Source organism: Apteryx mantelli, chromosome 7 (assembly GCF_036417845.1).
Source record: "Apteryx mantelli isolate bAptMan1 chromosome 7, bAptMan1.hap1, whole genome shotgun sequence".
Taxonomy (NCBI): domain Eukaryota; kingdom Metazoa; phylum Chordata; class Aves; order Apterygiformes; family Apterygidae; genus Apteryx; species Apteryx mantelli.
The window spans coordinates 10,007,137-10,029,526 of NC_089984.1; the positions used below are offsets into that span (position 1 = coordinate 10,007,137).

At 45.0% G+C, this 22,390-nt stretch overlaps 1 protein-coding gene across 2 annotated transcripts in view; it reads right to left on the minus strand.

Moving 5' to 3' along the window:
• ARID5B (AT-rich interaction domain 5B) overlaps positions 1 to 22,390 on the minus strand; it is a 107,469-nt gene that overhangs the window by 12,490 nt on the left and 72,589 nt on the right. For both annotated transcript variants that reach the window (XM_067299776.1, XM_067299777.1), the window contains 4 exons: positions 19,137 to 19,249; positions 12,343 to 12,547; positions 9,962 to 10,014; positions 2,767 to 2,864 (listed from right to left, as the gene is read on the minus strand). In XM_067299776.1, coding sequence (XP_067155877.1) covers positions 2,767 to 2,864; positions 9,962 to 10,014; positions 12,343 to 12,547; positions 19,137 to 19,249 — 469 coding nt within the window. The remainder of the gene's footprint in view (positions 1 to 2,766; positions 2,865 to 9,961; positions 10,015 to 12,342; positions 12,548 to 19,136; positions 19,250 to 22,390) is intronic.

Consider the following 22,390-nt stretch of genomic DNA (forward strand, 5'->3'; position numbering starts at 1 on the left):
GTGATGGGCAGGATAAAACCCACCATGGTTCTGCATCCACACGCTCCGTGCTGGACCCTGCAGCACCCGTCCCGACCAAGGGGCCGCATCTCACCCGTCTGCTCCCGGGCGGTCGCGGCCCTGGGGAGCGCTGTCCCGGCGAGCCGCCTGCGTCGCAGAGGGCACCGAGCCCCCGTCGCGCCGGGGCTTGGCCCCGGCAGGGTTTGGCCTGGAGGCACAAAAAGGCCCCACCAGGTAACGGCCCATTTTCTTGTTGTTTGGAACTTTTTACACCTCATGAACCCCCCGGTTGGGTTTTTGGGGTGGTTTTTTTGGAGGGGAGGGGTAATACCTACGAAAAGCCCCCAACGAGGCCGGTTAGGCACGCCGGCGGCTTCCTGCGGCCGCGCAAGGCAAACGCGTCGGCGGAGCAAAGCGACGCCCAAAACACCGGCGACGCCGCAGCCCGGCGCAGCCTCAGCCACGCACCGAGCAACAGCCCCGCGATGGGAAAACATTAATGCCTTTTATATTGGTAATCATCTGTAACACGAGCAATTAAGTACAGTACTAATGGACTATAGCCAAGAGCCTGGTACTAATATTAAAAACTGACAGAGATGAATAGGTTTGGAGGGAAAACTAGGCTGACAAAGACATTTTTATGAAGTGCTCGGGCCTATTTGGAATAACCCAATCAGCGGCAGGTTCAGACCAGCCGTGCCTGCAGTGACAATAACGCATTCATCGGCATTATACGATTCCTGCTATGCTTTAAATAAAAACACCCATTGCTTCTACTCAGCAACCTGCACTTTCATTATTACCCTCATTAATAAAACAAAAGTTGTCTAACTAATGTACAAATAACACTTGCCGAAACACTGGCAACCTTGCCTTGTTTCAAAATGAAAACAGTTACTGGAAACACGAGCCCGTACGCCATGAAAAATGAATCGGTTGATAACGCATTAAAAAAAATCTTTCTTTTTGCAGAGAAACGAAGCAAAAAAAGGACTTCCGCCTCCCCCCCCCAGCAGCCCAGCCCAGCGCACAGCAAGGCCGCGGCCGTCCGAGCCGCCCCGGTGTTTTGAGGCCAGCGCGAGCAGCTCGTCGCCTCTCCGCGGTTTCGGGGCGAAGCCGCTCAACGCCAGGCGGGTTCCCGCGAGCTCCGGGCGCGGAGGCGAAGGGCAAGGCTGCGCCGGGCGGCAGCAGCCTCGGCGGAGTCGGGGCGCTGCCCGGAAAGGCCACCGGGATTCAGGAAGGAAAAGCCACGCGGTTTATTCAGCATTTCCTTCCCAGCTTAATTCAATTTCCAGTTTAGCTTTACGGCTCACCTTCACGTCAGAAAATGTATGTGTATCCTCGGTCAGGAACGTCTACCCCCGCGCCGCAGCTCCCGCGTTAGATTAAATGTCAGCTGAGCGCTCTGGCTATAAATGAACATTACATTTACAGGTGCTGGAGTTAGAAATACCGGCTGAGACAAAGCATGACAATTTCGTTTACTTTTCTTCCAAGTTTGAGACTCAATACGGTTTTCCTGTGGTGGAAAAAAATAGTGTCTAGCACTAGAAATCCAAAGACTGGACCGGTCACTGGGGGTTTTCATACACGTGTTTGTTTTTTTCAGGCCAGATTGGGTAAAGCATATTTTTGGTTAGCTCAGGGCTAACCTAAAAATCCTGTAGTTTTTTTTTTCTCCAAATGCCACCTTCGGACAGCCTGCCGCAAAGCCTCGGAAGAGAGGCTCTGCCTTGTATCAGGCCTAAACCAGAACCATGCAACGGACTTTGGAAACCAAGAATTCAAATTTGGGCTCTTTGGCGTGTATTAGACCCATCTTAAGCATAACCTAAGTGACCTTATTTCCTCAGCCTGGCCCACGGAGACGCCTCCTGTAAGCGAAGGCGATCAGCCGCCCGCCACGGGCGAGGGCAGTGTGTACGGCACCAAAAAAAGGTCGAAAACGCCCACTGCTCCCAGCTCCGCTGCGCAGCGCTGTGCACAGGCAGGCACAAACCTCTTCCTGCCCCCAGCAAAGCAACTTGCTTCTGCCCAGGGACAGGAGACTGGACTTTCCTTATCCGAGCCTGAAAGGGCAGAGCTTTCATTAACATTTGCTTCCCTAAAAAAAAGGAAAAAAAAATCGTTTCTACAAACCAAACCAAACCAAACCAAACCAAACCAAACCAAACCAAACCAAACCAAACCAAACCAACATTCCAGCTCCAGCATTTTATCCAACGCATGCCGGCTTCGCAAGCCCTGGAAATTATTATCTGCCTGGGGAGAATCAGGCACCAGGAGCCCTGGCAGGCGGCGCGGGGCAGAGCGGCAGCGCGACGGCCGGTGGGACCCGCGGCGCACATTGCATCCGGCGTCACGGGCCGCCCCCCTATTTTGATCGCAACCCCAATTTGCTTAATTGGCCTTCCTTAAAAAAACGACGGAAGACAAGTGCTTGCATCAATGAGCTGCCCTTCCTTGTTTTTCCTGGGGTACGTTTTGCTCAGCTTTGCTGCCTCCTTACCAGGGAAGCTGTTGTAAAAATAAAGATACAAACCAAAGAAAAATCAGATGCTCATTTTATTTATTTTGTCACTGGAGACATACACTCCGGCTTAAATTACAATGGATTACCTGACTAAACTGGTGGGGGAATATGTACCATGTCTTTAAGAAGCCTCTCCCTCTCCCGTTCGCTAATTCTTTATAAAATGCTTTGAAGGCTCTCCAAATTAATTTTTTCATTATTAAACAAGCATTTCAGATTTGTTATCTTACCTTTCATAATGTCTGCGAGTACATGTAGCAGCACTTGTGCTTCCAGGGTTACCACCTAATTCATCATAAATATGTTTCCATTGTCGACGGGCTGTTATCTGTAAAAATGGCAATGGAAAATTTAATCTTGCATCTTTACAGATTCTACAGCATTTGAGTTCACAACAACAAATGCATGTGTGACACTTTCAGAACAGCATGTACTACCAGCACTATAAAAGCCCCTACAGAATATACGGCGTGCACAGAGCTTTGGGTGTCTTTTTGTTTTTTTTTTTTAAGTTAACACCATGTCTATTTTATTCCTCTCTAAAATGGAGTGATCTGCCCGATTCATTATCAAGTCACAAGCGATATAGCCTCACAAAAGAGAAGCTCAATCAATATAGGGTCATTAACCATCAGAAGTTATGCAGACAAATCCCACCGTGAATTATGAAAATGAAGCTTGAACCAAACTCAGCACAAATAATGATTACATAGTTATTTTAACTGAATTAGAGAAAATAAATCTGCTGCAAAATCCAAATCTACCACAGAATTCTGTAAATCCACAAAAGCAGAGTCCGTAACTCTATATGTTACAAGCTGTTTATTTTTATCCATTTATGACAGTTAAATATATAGATCAAATACTAATGAAATCTTAACATACTCCAATGTTAATATTTAAGCTATGTACTTTATTGGACCACGCTGATGAAAATAAACATCTTGTAACATATTGAGTTGCATACCATGGTTCTGCTTTTTTTTTGTACAGAAATTAGGATTATACAGAATAACAGATGGAAGACCTGGCAAAAGAATTGTTTCTGAATACCACTTCATTATTTTATATATTCCACTGTATTTAAAACAGGAAGAAAAACAGGAATAGGACAAGCACAACAGATCACCCTCCTCTGCCTGCAGCTCATAAAGAGGGCCAGTGGAAAATTGTGGGGGGAAGGCTAGGGCAATTTGGGGAGAATTTTATCATTTTCTGTGGAATGATGTGGATTTTAATATATTCAGCCCTGGAGGCTTCTCCAGAGTTCCCCACAGAGCAGTCAATGGCGTTTACTGAGGAGCTAAAGGCAGCAATCAGAAGAAAACAAATATTACAGCTTGCAATCTGAGGTCTGTAATTTTAATCTAAAGAAGAGGAGCTGGCTACTGTCATTAAATATTACAGGCTAAGAGGTGCTTTTTTCAGCTCTACATAAAAGGAAAGTCCTTCCTTTGCTGAAATTATTCTCTAAAGGCAAAAGGATGGCTGGAGACCCATTATTTGATAATGTTACAATTCCTTCAAGTTCATTGTTTGCCCAGTTCTTAGAAATCATCAGCACCTCCCACTCACTACTGGTATCTCTAGATAGTTTGCACCTATAGATATTTGCAAAAAGGAAGCATTTTATCTTAAACCCCATTTAAAGCAAAATGGACTGACTGCATTCACTAATTTTATTCTGTCTTCTGCGGCCAACCCAAAGACCAGAGGTGCGAGATGCCACAATTGAGGGATAAATTCTGCACAGACGAATGATTTAAATAGCAGATCAAACTCATCCGATGAAAAGGCTCATTTTAAGTCAGTTTTGTTTAGGTTCTTAAGCCACTTCTCCACCGTGCAACCCACACTGCTACCGTTTGTTATTTCAGAAGGGGTTAAAGATCTGAAGTCCTGATGAACGTCATCTCCTGGGAATATAAATGGAGGCTCTTTCTCCAACCCGAAAGGTCCAAAAAGAGCTGGCCTGAGCCCCCACTGCGGAGGAGCCCCGGGAGGGCAGAGGCATGGCCAGACGGCCCATGCCTCCTGACGGCTCCCCAAAATCGCCGATGCCCTCTGGACCGGGGCAAGCGGCTTTGTATTAACTGGAGCTTCTGGCAGCCTCGGGGGCGAGGGGAGCAACGGCGCACACAGCCGACCTGGGCGCTGCGCCTCTGAAACCACTCGATCATTACTGGCGTCCCTCTCCTCTGGGCAGTTTGGGATAACAGTATTTACACAGACATTTGCCCAGCTTTATCCAGTTCTGCCTCTGCAGCGGACCAGAACTCCTCGGCAATTAGCAAAGTCATGCTCTCCCACGTACGGAGCTCCGTTTAAATCTGTCATTCCCCCAAACGATTGTTATTCTAACAAAGCCTGGGGTTGAGCTCTCCCCTGCTCTGCAAAGTTCAGTTTTTATGCTTAATAAACTTCAAAGGACTCAAGTAAGTGATAAATTACATCCTTAAACAAAACGCAGCCCTGTGGAAACTTCGCCACTGTCATGCAGGGCAGCATCGCCGGAGCCGGATGCTCACGTTGGCCACGTCCAGATAAAGTACGTCCTTCTCGTCTCACCGAAGTCCCTCCTGGTCGCTTCCAGTGAGAAAAAACCTCCTGAGGAGCCAGGGAAGGGCAGTGCTTGGCAATGCTCTGCCTGTGGTTATCGTTCATACCGAAAACGCCTGCCTCAGCCACTTTACACAGCGGTTTCCAACTCTGACAGGGCTCATATGTGTTCCTGCTTAGGAACATGCCTCTGGCTGGGGCACATGGGAAACAGAAAGCCAGGTAACAAAAGGTACGGAAACGTTAAAATATTTTGGTTGCCTGAGCAGATAATTTCCCATAAACTATCAAAAGCAAAGTGCCATTTTCTTAAAGGCATGGAAGTGGAGTGGACTAAGACCATGCAGACTCTGCAAGAGCTTTAACAAATATTTCCTGAGCACTTTCAATACACAGTCTTGGTTAGTTCATCTTAAGTTTCCTGGCAAAAGCTGACACGTTCCAGTTGACAGCGTTACAGAGGACAAAGTTCCCTCGTTGCCTTCGATCTCCAGTCTGCTCTTTTCCCTGCTCCCACCAGTATATATATATATATCCCTCACAGCGCTCACATTTTTAAGGGTGCAGGATGCTCCTGGTTCCCCCATCAATCAAGGGAATTGCATAGGTCCGTCTCGTCTCCTACAGCTTTCCATTCCAGCGCTGGTTTTAGTCTTGAAGCAGTCTTCTGGTTTCCAACCCCTCTGCACAATTTGCTCCAACCTATAGATCCACAATCCTAGGGCTGGGCCCACCAAGAGCAACCAAAGAAAAGCAGTGATCTTAGCTGTTAAAGTAGGGGATTGTTTATACAAAGCTTTTATTGGTGGCTTCTGCTTTGAGAAATCTTAGTCTTCTGCACCACAGCAACAAATCTAATGGGGGATTTTCTGGTCATGGCATGTGATCTTCACAAAGCTCTTCAAAACAGAGCTCTCGGTGTTAGTTTAGTTCTGTATGACACAAGCACAGGTATTTTGGATGCCACTGATATGTCAGCTTCTTTGGGCCTGCTCAGACGCAGAATTTTGGTAGTTGTCGATCAGTAATTTTTTAAAACTAAAGCACTTTATTGTGGCTTCCAGGAGGCAGCAGCTAAATGCGATCCTGCTGACCTTCAGCGAAATTTAGGCTGCTGCAGACCAAAGATTAAGCCCCATCTAATGTTCTTTTTAACCTTAATCTTTCTAAGAGATCTTCAGGTTGTCCATTCAGCACCACAGTCTCCTGCCAAGACGAACATGCCAAGGCATTCCTTGTGTGTTGACTCCAAAGGGAAGATGCCACTTCATGACTTGCCAAAGACAACTCTTTGGATAATCCCTGGAAGTTTCCCATCTATGAACATCTGCTTGCTTTACTCACTTCATTTAGGATGACTGAGAAAATCCCAGGCCGTGGTTGTTCAATGTCACTGCAGCTGAGCCATCTACAATGCGACATTGTTTTGAAATTTCATCTAGGGATTTGGGGATAGTTTAAATCATTCACTGCTGTGAGGTGCTCTCAGGTCTGCTATACAGAGTACTTTCCAATGCGCTCTCTTATTATTATAAGCAAAGATGCTTATTTCATGTATCTTTGTTTAAGAGAAACATAATCCCACAAATTCCAGAGAGATGGCTTCATCTGGTGAGGAGTTAGAACAATTTGCATGGGTTTCTATTCTTATTAAGCCTGTACTGTGCTTAAGAAGAATACTGTCCCAAGAAGTACATAGGACTGCAATATTACACAGCTACAGATGACAACTTCCTAAGAATTAGTAATCAAACAGAAAATGGAGAGATGAGAAAAGACTCTTAAAAATACTCTAATGGAGAGCCCTTAAATAAAAGCATACGACACACGGTGATGACTTGACACTACTAAATAGCCCATATGTACAGGTAACACCTTCTGTCAAGCTTAACTGGAACCATCCCAGCACCTGATACGTGACAATTAAGGAAAGACTGGCAGATGGTTAAGAAACTTGTCGCCTGCACCTCAAATCCAATCCCTGGCTGTTTTCATTCACCTTTCGATCCTTAAGCGACAGAACCGGACTCAGAGGTCTTGCATTGCTTGGCAAGTCTGAGTGGAAGCCGAGAAACACTGTACATAATCCCTGCTTCCTTGTCAGAGATGTTTTTAAAGCCCTGTAAAAGCATCTGTACGTGTACAAGGTGGATAGGGCAGGGGATGAAAGTGAAAATGGGCCGATCACCATTCTTCTGCCAAACCCAAGGATGTAAAGTTTGCAACTGATCTCACTGGGAAAGCTTCTATGCTCCCTAGTCAAAAACTAGTTAACTGACCAATTCTCAGTTCCAATAAGTCTCAGTTCCTTTTATTTGCTGCCTGTTTATAAAATGGTTGTCACATGCTGAAGCCAAATATCCATTTGTAAGCGTTCTTTTCCTTACAATACTTACAAGAGAAAAGACACACTTCTATCTTAACACACAAACCAGAAACTTGTGAAACTTTAAAGCAAGTTAAAGATGATGAAGCCCTTAAAACGGACCAATGACTCATCTAAGTCAGACAGTTGGGTCCATGTAGATAAATGTATGTTAATCAGGATAGGCTCCTGTCACCCTAAATTTGAGGAAGCCTTTGTTCTGCGCGTGACATCTCATCATCAACAGATATTGGCATAATCTGGTCATTACTGCATTACAGCACTCACTTGAAATTTCAAATATGGGGCTAAGTAGATATAAGATCCTGGAACTAATACTGAGGTCTATATCATCCCAGTCATTTGCTGCCTTGCTGAAGAACAAAACAAGAACCAAACACAAAAGCCTCCCATCAATGTTCACCATGATAAAATATACACAGTCAGCTGCAGCTTGGCAAACTCAGTCAGTGTAAAATGGATATAAAATTAAAGAAAAAAGAGGGTGGATAGGTCAAAGTATTGCAACAGCTATTGGTTTAACATTCAGGGCTGTAAAACAAAGGCAGATCCATATTGAGGATGAGATCATTAACAGAAAAGGATGAGGTTGGGCAGCCTCATGCTCCATGTACAACCTAACTCGCATCCACACAGTCCTCTGAACCTCAGCTCTTCTGCACAGAAAACAGGAAAGACACTCACATCCATAAAAACTGGATCAGGCCCCTCTCACTTCAGCCCCAGTCACTCCCAAACCACAGCTGGCCTGAGCTACGCTTCCTTTGCCATTTACTGACCAGCAAGCGTTTTCCAAGTTTCTTGTCTATGGAGAGTAAGCATAATTGGTACATTTTCCTCAAAGAGGACAAATGCCCCTCACCATCAGAGTGCATGTGTCGGTGAGACAAGGACAGGAGCTTTGAGACGAGGATGGACTGATGCTACTTGACATGGATGCTCACTTACGGGATCCTTCACATTTCTGCTGCTGTTGGTAGACCTGCCTCTGTGGCCTTGTGCTCACAGCCTCACTGCCCCAGTCCTCCCTCCACACATGCAGGTTCACCTTCTTCAGCATCTCTAAACCCACCCCTTCCTCTCTCGTTCTGGCACTCAACCTCAGCTCTCTCCAGCAAACCACCACTTGGGCATCCCAGTCCCTTCGAGCAGGTCCCAAATGTTGCTGTGACATTATCTGCCTCCCTGAGCATTCTGCCCATGTCACTCCCCGCTCAGCCTCCTTTGCTTGCACTCTGGATCAAATTCAAGTTTTTAGCCCTCATCTTCATTGCACTTTACAACTCACAGCAATGACTCCTGGCTCATAATTGCTGTAACTATATAGCTGCAGCAGCTAATCATGCATATACACCCACGAGCACACATACGCACACCCCTGTACATAAGCATGGTATGTGTTGATTAATGAAAGATACAGAAATAACAGAAGCCGAATCCAGCATACAGTTTTGTTGAGAACGTTAGCGTTCTTGTTTCACAAAACCCTAACCACGCCCACGCTAATAAACCGGGCTGTTAATTTAGAGAACAATACACTTTATTGAATGGAAAGAAAACAGCAAGTTGTATATTTTCGTTCAAATGACTTTCAGTTTCTTGATAGTGCGTTTCTTCTTGTCATTTCTCTACAGCACAGATATGTCCCAGATTACTTCGTAAACAAAGCAAAAATAATTTCTTTCATCCAACTGCGGCAGGAACTGAACAACTTAATCTGATCATCGTGTGCAAAGAAAATATTTCCAATGACGACATCTTCCTATGTCAATTGGTTTTTATTACAGATGTCGTCTCTATGTGCCATATTAATGCAGCTCTTTCTTCTCATTTCAAGATTTTAATCTAAGTTTGCTGCTCTAATATTTTATTGGTTCAAAATACATGCTGTAAAATCCACGGCCATCAAATTTTCCTGTGAGCTAAAAATAAACTGCTCTTGTCAGATATGGTTAGCTGATAAAAAGTGTCAGAAACTTTTCTGAATTACTTTGATAACTTCCTGTTTATGTGGTACTGACCCTTGTCTAATAAAGATCTTTTACACTTGGAATAAGAGAAGATACTGCAGCATACTATTCCTTAATGGACAATGCTGATTACTTCTGAAAGCCTTTAATACATTTCCCATATTAGACATGAACAGATGTCAGGGATGTTGCCAAGTGAAATTTCTTTTATGCAATCTTGGCTTGTTGTACAATAATAGCCCTTTCTCAACATGGGAAAAAATTACAGACCCAACTAATTTCCTTGACAGGGAAGAGTTACATATGTTTTCCACTTGTAGTTTTTACGACAAGTTTACAATTTTGCCAAACGTGGAACTAATTGGGACTGTTTCCAAAAATGGTCCAATAAACCCACAATGTGTACAGCTAGCCTAAAATGCAGCAAATGATTGTTTGCTTTTACATTTTTTTCTAACAGGGAAAAGTTAGATTGCACAATTATTTCATTTAAGTTACTTAAACACTTACTGTTTCATATCCTCCCAGTTTTTGAGCAGCTTGAAACATAGTCCAAAGGTTAACTGTTAGAGGGACAATAAGTATTTAGATAAGCATTGCATTAACCAACATATTTCAAAGAAATGTTAATTAAACAGTTAAAAAAAAGAAAAATAGAAAAAAAATGCTCACAGCCTCTGAAAAAGCTCCTGTGAAACAATTTGCAAAGACATATTTACATAATCTGAAGAGTAAATATTAGCCCACACTATATATATATTTTTAATTACATATAAGAGAACACACTTAGATTGCTTTACAGGACTGGAAAAGTATCCTGAGACAAAGGTAATGGGCTCATTTGACTTTGCTGATAAGAAACACAGTATAATGGCTGTAACACGTTTCCATAACTTTGATAATAAAAATTACTCATTGGAAAGAATGTTGGTTTTAATTATTTGTTTAGCACTGATTTCATTAACAAGCAAGCATGAGCTGCACACTGGCTCACAGAGAATGCCTATTGATTAAACAACAATATCCAACATTTACTGCAGCCCAGATAATGTCCTTCATCATCAATAAACAATGGGCTGCGCTCGAATGGGTCCTACAGGAATGAACCCGGGGGAGCCCAAATGAGAAGGACCAAAATAACTACGGAAGGGGTGGTTGTGCCTTGCCCACAGTCATGGGCTGGGAGGCTCAGAGGCGTCTCCCCCAAAAGATGCACTGGGAGATGCTTGTTGCCTGCTCCATCACTCTTCCCCCTTGTGTGCTTTTCCTCAATGTCCCATGGGGCCACTGTTTGCTGCTGGGGTGTCTTAATTTTCTTTTAATTGATAGAAGAATAATTGATAATAATTGAATAATTGAACTTGACAAAAGGCCTATGCACCACGCCACCAACAAACAGTGATTCCCAATAGACATACAACGAGGATTTGGGGCCAGACTTGGCCATGACACCGTGCGTCACAGAGGACCGGCTCTATTCCCCCACAGGGGAACGCTACGCTGTAGTGAACATATTGATTCTTCCTACTAATGTAGTTATTCTGGCAATGTTTGCACAGCTCTTGCTGGACAAATACAGAGCCTGGTCCTGCAAACATTTCTGCTTTTCTCAGCATACTTACTTTTGGCTTTTAAGTATTTGTCGGATCAGGTCCCTAATTTATAATGAATGTCAGGCAACTTTTGGTGTATTTCAGCTAAATGTTAGCAGAGGACCCCATCCCTGGTGGAGAATTTCAGAAATAATGCTCCAGCTTGTCTTTCGAGCCCACCCTGTCCCCTCGCTTGAGGGAGCGCAGAATAAAACGGGGGGAAAAAAATCACTCTTCAACACAAAAGTGTTCTGAAAGCCTCATTGAACCTTGTACCGTTTCAGAGCTATCAAGAGCTTTGCTTAGGCCTTGATTTAATCTGAATCAATGCATAATGCAACGAAGCTGTTCATAGTACATTAATTTTACTTCCATTTCAAGCAGCCAGTTTTCAGACAAACACTGTAATCATTCGGAGTTATATAAGTTTATAATGGCTGCTGGAGGCCTGTTGCAATCAGTGCCAATTGCTATTAGGTATGTAAATTGTTATGTAAAACATACAGGTTTGACATTCTTCATCAAAATAACACATGGTTTTAATCTGGGAGATAAATTAGAGTAAATAGTATTTCAATCCATGGAGTCCTCCCTTTAAGTAATTAAAGTATCATTCAACCTATAGATAAGGAGGAAAAATACCCCCATTTACAGCTTTTGTTGGAAATGCTGAAAGATCTACACTTGCATTGCAATATTTATGTAAAATTTAGTTGCAACTGTATCTTCTCCACCTACAACTGCTTTACAGATTGTGGCACTACGAACTGTACATGCCAAAGCAATTCTAAACGTTGCATTCTGTATTAAACAGATACGGTCTGGTTTTATATTCTCTGAAGTCAGTAATTTATTAACTATAAACACATTTTTGTGCTTAAAAATATGATCCCTTTTGTGCCTTTCTTGACCACCTTTAAATGTCTTCCTTTAATATTTGTCCTTTCATAAAGAACATCTGGGCACAATAAAGATACGTCATATTATTAACTCAGAAGAAAGGCATTACAGACGCTGCAGATTTACAAAACAGAAAACTAGAGAGTTTTCAGCATGCCTATTTCTAGTCATAATCAGCGGATTTAAACCTATAAATATCCGGCAGCAACTACCCCAGAAGGAAGCGATGCAAATCTAGGCATAAGAGACAGTAAAATGCCTGGACTGGAAAATTTGTAGATATAAACATGGTCCCCCCAACCATAAGGCTTTAAAATAGGCTCTGTGTGCAAATGCTTTCTCCTGAGAAGCCAAACCATTCTAAAATGTCAACAAGAAAGTGAGAAAAAGGATACTTACTCTGCTTAAAACCTAAATAGGGTATTCGTTCAATTGGTGTTTTCCTTTCTTTCATATATTTATAAAGTGCCACAAGGAAAGCCTGCTCATCAGCTCTGCATTCTTCACCTACGGCAATCTTTGATTTATCCTCACTTGAGCCTTTTTTACAGTTGCTGTTGTTACTCTTGGGTTTGGGCAAAGCTGACTTAGCCTCACATTTTACCTGGGAAAAGAAAAGATGTCACATCAGATCTGGGTAACCTTTAATTTTCACTTAAGGAATAAATACCCTCTCCTAACAGAATGGCTTGCTGAAAAAAATGAAGGCCAAACCATGCAACTGCGTTTGAGGGGAAACAAAGGAAGCTATTTATAGAGCTAAATGTCTTGTTCTGAATCTTAGTCACAACATTTTTAAATAGCCACATCTTTAAATCATTATAACCCATCGGTAATGTTCTCCAGCTCTGCATTTTTATGACTATACATTGCTATGTCACAGACAGCTCCCATCCCTCGCATACACTTGCCATTAGCAAGTCTAATAATAACCCTCATTGCAGGATTGACACGGAGTGCTGCCGACTCCCGTAGACAACCCTCGGAGCTGAGGGTGCTCAGCTCCTTCCAGGAACGCTCCGCAGCCAGCTCTGGAAAGATGCCTTCTTCTCTCCTTTGGCCCACCAGAAGAGATGCAAACCTTGGCGAGCCTCCCCTGGGCAGAGCTCTCAACACACATCAGTGGAGGGTCTGCTGCAGCGCAGGCTTAAGGCAAGAGGCTTTGAGCATCTGCTTAAAGTTAAGCACAGCCCTCAGCATTTAGCAGAAGGAAGAGGCGGGTAACAGGAGCTGCTGCTGGTAGACACCAGCAGCCTCCGTGCACGTGAGTCCCAAAGCTCGGCGCTTCCCGCTGACCTCGCCAGCACGAGCGTGCCAGTCAGGAAGCCAACAAATTGGAACCACTTTACTTCTCATCAGCATTCAAAACAAGGGGGAAAATATCCAGTGAGACTGGCTTAATCCTGCAGTCCTCCTGAAGATAATCCTCCCATTGAATCAGGCAAATTACAATTTGAGTCTTCCCACAGTTTATGTATACAAATAACAAAAGAGCACACCCTTGCAAACTGATTTTTAAAAGCTCTCCAAACAAACCATGTCCAAGACAGGATCAATACATTTCCAGTGAAATACTGCAAGTCCTCTACTACGAGGCAGCAGAGGTGGTCACGGGCTGTATTTTGGGTATGTGCTGTCCCTTCAGCGCTCTTAAACCTTGTAAGGAGCCTTCTGACGGCTCCATACCCCAACCAAGCCAGGTCTGCTGTGCTCCCAGAGGGACGAGGGAGACTGTAAAAGTCAGTATTTGGGAATTCAGGCGCAGAGTGGTGTATCTCGCTGACAAGGAAGGCAGGAGTTTCGGGGAGCATTTTGGCGCAGCTGGCACCAACCCTTCCATAGCCTCCAGTAAACCGTTGACTCCTTCATCCTCCCCACTCCTAAACCAGGTGCTTCATGGGCACTTGTCGACATTTCAGAGGTAAGTGCTATGAAGAGCATTATGTAAACGTCATAAAAAAAGAGCAAATATACCATGGGAAAGACTAACCAGGATATGCTTATTTTGTCTCAGGAAAGCTACCCTGTGTTCAGGCTCATGGAAAGAAAAGTCTTTTCCTTTACATTCCTCCAGAGTATTAACTTTGCAAAAAGCACTGATTTAAGGCTAGCTGTATCCACAGTCTTCCACAGACATTAGACAAGGCAACGCTGGGTACCCAACCAGAGGCCACAGAGAGAGAGAAGTGGCCACAATTTTTGATGTTATTCAGTGTTGCTGAAAAAACTCTCCCTGCTGGACATTGCAGGGTACAGGCTTGCTCCTCCCAGGGACTTGAAAATGGATTTCCTGCAAGACTTTTCTTGATCCCTTTACTCCTGAGGTGTGTTTCCTCCATTGCCCAATATTCTCTGGTCTGATGTTAAACAGAGAGGTTATCTTCCTACGGCATAAGACATCAGGCTTTGCCTTTCAGTCGTAGATAATGCTTACTGATTAAGCTTCTGTAAAGATCCTGAATTTCATCCAAAACTCAGTGAAGCTAGTGGGAATTTTTCCTATTAAATGAGCTTTGGATTGGCTCACTCCAGTTTTCAGTTCAGAGCTGTAATTCCTTAATTTTTTTACTTTGGCTCCTTGCAAAATTATTTAACGGCTTCCTCTTACAAAGTTCAAATTACATTGTCATAATTTTCAATGCCATACCAAAGACTGGGTTAGCACTCCCAATAGGAACCCATAATTTCAATAAATTTAGAATTTTTAATTTGAGCTGTAAATTTGTTGCAAGCTAAAACTTGGAACAAATTCTCTGAGCCTGGGAACAATTTTTTGGTTTTGAAGCCCACTTGCTAGTTAAGAATCTATCTATCTATCCATCTACCTCCACCTTTTTAATATGTTTTCTTTTTCAAACTGGGCAATTCAGAACTATGTTTGCAATGCTGGCCTGGGCCTGAATGCTAAATCAGATCAAGGCTCACTTATATGAAAGCAAACTAATGGTAAGGGACGTTACTCTCAAGGAGACATTAGGAAACAAAGAAAATAACATATAAAAGAAGCCGTTGGGAGTGAGAAAACCCCATGTTACACACAACCTCTTTCTCTCCAGTGTTCAGAGAAGAGAGGTCAAAGCGCCTGTCGAACTCAAAAGCGCCCAAGCGCAAAGAGAGGAGGCTAAGCAGTGTCAGATTCAATGAACCTCTGATGAGGGCTGCAATGTTTCATCCATTCAGTGCTCAAGGCACGGGCCTCATTTCTGGAACGTCACCACCACGTGACAGGAGATATGAATGACTGCCATGGCCAAGGATTAATGGGAACCGAAAGGGCCAGGTGCCATCCCAGACAACGCCAGTGTAAATCCAGCATAAATGCATCCAAGCCCCTTAGAGCCATGCCAGATTTGCACCAGGGACCGGCAACTGACCTAACTTCACTGTCAAAACACAAGGTTGAATCTTCCTAGAAGACAAAGATCTGGACAAAGGTACCGAACAAGGAATTTTACTTGGCTATACTCTCTTTTCTGGTCTGCTCCCAAAGCCTTAATGATTGTGTTACAAAGGGAACGTCCAATTTCTGCTGGAGGAATTCAAGGTCTTTTGCTCTAGACCTGCTACGAGTTAATATGTCCAAAAGGAAACAGGCAGTGGAGGCCCAGGCAGCCCTTCCAGAGTCTGTCCGCAGACAGCCGGGAGCCTATGGACGTGGACTCTGAAAACATCTGACCATGGTTTACTATCCCTTCAGTCAGAAGTGTATGATCCACGACCAAATGGCAGGTGAACACTCATGGATACACCCGTATGTTTGCTTTCTCCTGCCAGAGGTCACACACACACCAGACCACTACAGAACTTTATTTAAGAGTTTCAATCAGATAATGTCTGAGGCTCTCAGAATAAATCTTCAGGTCTGAGAGCGTGCCAGGCCACCTGTGGCTGCAAGAAAAGCATACTCTGGCAACTTTTAAACTAATTTCCCAGACCTGGCCACACAGATGAAGTGAGAGATTTATTTCAGCATTTGCACTAGGAGACGTAATGAACAGATTCATTTGGGGACAATTTCCATGTTTAGCAAGTTAATCCTTTCAGCTCTTCAAACTGGTCAGACCAGGCGGTTTTAGCAAGTCTTACAATGTGTTTTTAGACACTCTGAATGGGCACGCTCTTTGGGGGGCACTAAGCCAGAAGAGCATGCGGGGACAGCGAAGTTCACAGTGGAGTCCGCATGACACGAAAATCTGTCCAGCCCTGGTGGCACATGAAGTATGAAAGCCTCTACTTTCCTGGGAGTGTTTGGCGAGAAGAGAGTTTGAGATGCGCCTTTCCATGAGAGCTGATCCTGCCTCAGTAGATGACCCTGTATTTTTTCAATTTTTGCATTCCCAACCCGGGAGGGACCTCCTCCCCCAGGGCCCTTCCCAGAAGGTAGAAGATGGATGCAGTGGCCAGGAGAGAGACCAAAAGCAAGAAGTTGTACATGAGCGAGCCACTTCCCCTGGCAGCACCCGTGGGGCCAGGACCGCGCTGCTTGTCTGTCCTGCTGTCGTTCTATTTTTAACAAGTCACCTAGATGGGAATTTACTCAGAACTACTCATACCAAACCAAATGCTTTTCCGCATCAGATAACAGTGAAAGTCTACAAAACGATCTGCTCATGGTTCAAGGCAAACATGCCCTCATGAACTAAGTTGTAAGGACTTAGAAAGATTGCTAGTCATTGGCAGATAAAAACAAGAAATTCAGCAAGTCATTACAATCATGTGGTTTGCGTTGGGCTTGACAGGCTCAAAACCAGAGTCTCCAGAATGCCACTTCTTCCACCATGTCCCTCAACCCAAACCGTACAGCCACTGCATCTCCATCACACCCGTCTCCCTGCCATCCCTGAAATCGGGCTGCTGTCAGACACAGGGGATGACACACGCACCGAGGATAAAAGCAGCACAACTTCTAGCCAAAAGGGACTCTAGCTGGAGCAAGAGTATGGCCAGGACCACTGCCAAAATATTTTGGTATCTGACACAAGTGGATTTGTCCTGTTTACACTAGCAGTTTTCAACACCGCTTTCCGTGGACCCATTGACAGCATTAGCCAGAGATGGAGTGAGGACAGAGGACGAAAATCTGTGGTGAAGCACATGGAGCCTAGGATGATCACTTAACCACAGAAGGTGGATCTCCATCCCCTCTTCTCCCCAAAATGCACCTCCCCTTCTCCCCCAGAAAGCTATCAGCAGCAACTCAAACTGCATAAAGTGCAAAACATCTGCTCTAGCGGGTTTCTGATTCACTGCCCACCCCCCTTTAAAGTACAGCCACAGCCCGGAGACACAGATTGATGCGAAGAGCCACAGTGAAGTCAGTGGGACTACGAGCAAGGACGCTACATCATGAACACGTCTATTATTTATAATGAAATTAAGCTGGCCAAGATAATTAATGCTATTAATATCTGCACAATGATGAGCACAGTATGACTAGATAAATAGGCGGAATTACTTCTTATCTGAAATATCGTCACATTTGACTAGTAGGGTGAACCCAAATATAAACAGAGTGGATAAACAATTTGGTATGAAGTGTTACTGTTGTTTTTAATTATCTCATACCTATATATCAGGTGCTGAAGAGGCACAACTACTCACGCCACAGTCCAGGGTGCTTTGACAACACAGTCCATGCTGCATTTTGCTGGTAACGTTTTAACACGAGAACTGTCCAGGGGGGAGGGGGAATTGAGGCAAACTGAGACATTTTCACACTGTGGATTTTGCACATTCTTCCACAGAGCAAAACGTTCAGGCAAAGGCTAGCGCGCGCACGGCGGGACCCTGCCACCCAGCGCCCCCGGCTCCACCGCCTCTCCCCACGCCTGGCCAATGCCACCGCGCAGGCTCCCGGGGAGCGCGACGGGGCACAAAAAGGAGCGAAACGCTGACTTCGGGACAGAGCGCCGTCATGAACTCCGGCCTTTTTCACCATCACCAACAGAAGGCTCAATTTTCCCCGAACTCCTAGGAAGGAGGAGGAGGAGGAGGAGGAGGAATTTAATCTGCCCTCCTACGAGAAAGGGAGAGTCCAGCACTTCCACTCGACCTCTTTAACCTCCTAATCTCCCAGGACATTCGCTGCCTGCAACGATACCAGCCTAAACGCACCTACAGACTCACTGTATTTCCCAAAGAGATAGTCACAACAACACACAAACGCTTTGCAGACACGCATCCGTCTAATTTATGGAAACAATGGATTCAAGAGGAGCTGACCTAAAAATTCGGTCTAGGCAAATGTGCTTAGCTGGTGCTCAGGAGTATCGCAGTGACCAAGTTCGCTCACAGATAAGCACCTACAAGTATTGCTCTCTCTAAGTAATTTTCCATCTTTACATCTCACAGTTTCGAATTAAATCATCTTGAAAGGAGCCATTTGTGCCGTTTTTTTTTTCTTTAAGAGAAAACCAAATTCCTATTTAAAACCACAGAGACAACACAGAAAATAGGACGTAAATTAAACTACAGAAATGTCACTTTAAAATAATTTTAAGGGAAAGACACAAATGCACAAATGTCTAAGAAACAAGTCTGAAAACACAGACCAGAGATGTAGTTTTTACTCGCAGCATGGGCTAAGCACTGCAGCAAATACAGCACACTCCTTAAAAACATGTACTATTCAACACACAGCTCACCGCTTGGTATTAAAGAGCCAGCCCAGATTTTTAAACTTTTGTTCTGAATTTCCTCCCTTTTTTTTTTTTTTTGGTTTTATTTTAAGTCAGGATCTTAACATCACGGCAATGCCGTTTGTGTATGCTTCTTAGAAACCATTATTTAAAGGCAGCTCTTGTTTCATACTCTGTTTATCTTCAAACTTATATTTAGAAGTACATTGTAACAGGGTGAGCTGCTCACTGGTTTATTTTTAATTTGAAGATACAGCCACAAAATATGTTTGTGTGTCACAGAATGTGGAAGTTAACACTGGATGCCAGGAAGGCTTAAGCACTACCAGTTACCAACAAGCTGATAGCATTAGGTTGTTAGGTGATTATAGTTGCTGGTAACTTTGAACACAGATGTGATTTAAAGTGAAGAACAGAACTACTGAAAAAAACTGCATTTCTCTCCCCAAGAAAATAAGTTACTTTCTAAATTTGAAACAGCATGCTGGGAAACAAAGGCAGAGCTGTATCTAAAAAAGGAGAACGTACTGAAAGGAATATTATTAAGTGATTTACCTTGGCAACAGCTTTGCTTTCGGAATTATTGTTGGAATCCTTAATGCCGTTTAATGAATCTCTTCTCTGTGGGCATGGCTTCTTTTTGCGTGGTCTGCCTTTAAGATTTGGCGCTGAAAATTAATGGAGAACAATTTGAGCACACTGTCTTATACACGGATTCTTAACAGCTGAAAGCATAATAAATAATTCCCCTACAATCAGTCACAGAAATGTACACATCTGTCTATAGTAAATGCTCGTTATGAGGTTCCCGTCCTCCATGGATTACGTCTTGACACACTATATGTTTCTATATCATATTCCCCAAGGCTAATCTATTCTACTTTCACATATCTAATTAATACAAAGTCAAACATTGGTCTCCAAAGGACACAGAGAGAAAGCACAAATATTTCTCAATGGTACAAAAAGAACAAAATTGAATATTAATAGGGTACTTTGCATTAATCAGCCTACTGCATTTATTATAATTATTTTTAATCTTCAAGTAAGAGTACTAACTAGCATTTTCAACTTTGGGAAACATCTGTTTTTGGAAATGTTCTGAAATATTAAAACTCCTTACAGTTCCAAGAAATGTTTATATATCCTGTCACTCTTGTCAAAGTTCTTCTAAAAAAGTAAAAAAAAAAAATTACCCGAGTCCTGAAATGGATCAAAAAACTTAGCAACGAGTTCTAGAAGTAGACCAGTACTGAAATAAGTGATTGATTGTTTCATAAGGGTTAGACACCACACATATAAATTAACACGAACCACTTTCATTTTTGTGCAGTTCTTAGGATGCTTTGATAAAAGAGCTCTGAAATAACACACTGACTAAACCCTAACCATGCTGAGCCATATGTAGAAAGGGATATGGATTATAGCAAAAAAAATCAGATTCATCTTTTGATAACGATGTTACAGTACAAATTATGACCACATATAGAAATACTAGATAAAGCAGCTGTTTGCTCATTATTACGTGTCCTGCCTGTTTTCAGATTTAAAAATGAGTCTCCGACTACTAGAGCAACATTTAAAATGATAAACAATCATTAACTAATGACTGTACTGAAGAAGTAATTTGCTTTAAACCTTTAATTTCTAGGTAACCATTGTTTTCATTACTTAAAGGGATGATTGGAACAATGTCAGAAATCTAAACACCACAAACCTCTTGAGTGCCTCCTAATTGTTTCTAATCTTACATTTGTCACACAGTAAGCCAGTGGTTTCAGGACATTTTACATTTTAATTAGTTTGCAAACACAATAAAGGCTGCTAATTTGATTTTATAGTTTGAATAACAGTGTCATATTTGGTCTGCTTAAAGAAAAAGAAAAGCCATGGGTTTAAGACCAAAAGTCCACAACATCCTTTTTCTTCCCCCAGCACTGACACGCAGTAAAAATATACGCATGTGTGTGTGCATGTGTGTAAGTCCGTATTTGGGTAGATACAAAAATATATGTTTAACTCCCTGTAGAAATCTCTCCACATATCTCCAGCGAAGCACATTCTGCTTCCTGAAAAGTACTGCGGAAAGCGATTCGGCAATTGCCGTCGGAGGCTAACATGCAAAAGCAAACAAAGAGATAAAGAAATTGTTACCCATTCCAGCCGACAAACATCTGCCTGATTTATATCTGCACTCATGAGTGCTACGGCGTGCGCCTGCCCACCGCCCCACCGCCGCCACTGCCGCCGCCGCGCGGATGTCAGCCTCGCGCGAAATGAGCCCCGGCGCGATCCGCTCGGGGCTGACGACCCCCCCGCCGCCGCCACACCGCTGCGGCCACCGCGGGCGGGCGCGCGCCCGGCCTGCGCCGCCCCCGCGCGGGAACCCGCTCCCGCCGTCACCCTGGCGCCCGTCACCCTGCCGCCCTGCCATCCCGTCACCCCACCGCCCCATCACCCCAACACCCTATTGCCCCATCACCCTGCCATCCCGTCACCCCAGAACCCTGCTGCCCCGTCACCCTGCCACCCCATCACCCCACTGCCCCATCACCCCACTGCCCCATCACCCCATCGCCCCGCCGCCCCATCACCCCACTGCCCCATCACCCCAACACCCTATTGCCCCATCACCCCATAACCCTGCCGCCCCATCATCCTGCCACCCCATCACCCCAACACTCTATTGCCCCAACACCCTGCCACCCCAACACCCTGCCACCCCAACACCCCGCCGCCCCATCACCCCAACACTCTATTGCCCCAACACCCCGCCACCCCAACACCCCACCGCCCCATCACCCCAACACTCTCTTGCCCCAACACCCTGCCACCCCATCACCCCACCGCCCCATCACCCCAACACTCAATTGCCCCATCACCCTGCTGCCCCATCACCCTGCAGTCTCGTCACCCTATAACCCTGCTGCCCCATCACCCCATCACCCCAACACCCTATTGCCCCATCACCCTGCCATCCCGTCACCCCAGAACCCTGCTGCCCCGTCACCCTGCCACCCCATCACCCCACTGCCCCATCACCCCACTGCCCCATCACCCCATCGCCCCGCCGCCCCATCACCCCACTGCCCCATCACCCCAACACCCTATTGCCCCATCACCCCACTGCCCCATCACCCCAACACCCTATTGCCCCATCACCCTGCCATCCCATCACCCCATAACCCTGCCGCCCCATCATCCTGCCACCCCATCACCCCAACACTCTATTGCCCCATCACCCTGCCACCCCATCACCCCACTGCCCCATCACCCCAACACTCTATTGCCCCAACACCCTGCCACCCCAACACCCCACCGCCCCATCACCCCAACACTCTATTGCCCCAACACCCCGCCACCCCATCACCCCACTGCCCCATCACCCCAACACTCTCTTGCCCCAACACCCTGCCACCCCATCACCCCACCGCCCCATCACCCCAACACTCTATTGCCCCATCACCCTGCAGTCTCGTCACCCTATAACCCTGCTGCCCCATCACCCCATCACCCCAACACCCTATTGCCCCATCACCCTGCCACTCTGTCACCCCACCACCCCAAAACCCTGCTGCCCTGTCACCCTGCCACCCTGCTGGTCACCCCACCACCCTGTCACCCCGCTACCCCGTTACCCCGCTGCCCCGTCACCCCGCCGCCTCCTGCACAGACCCCGCTCCCGCTCCCGCACCCGCCGTGGGTGCTCGTCCCGCGCCACCTGGACGCCAGGCGCCAATCCCCAGCGGCGGAGAGCCCCCGCCGTGCCGTTAGGATCTCGCTGCAAGAGACACTGAGGAAGACGGGAA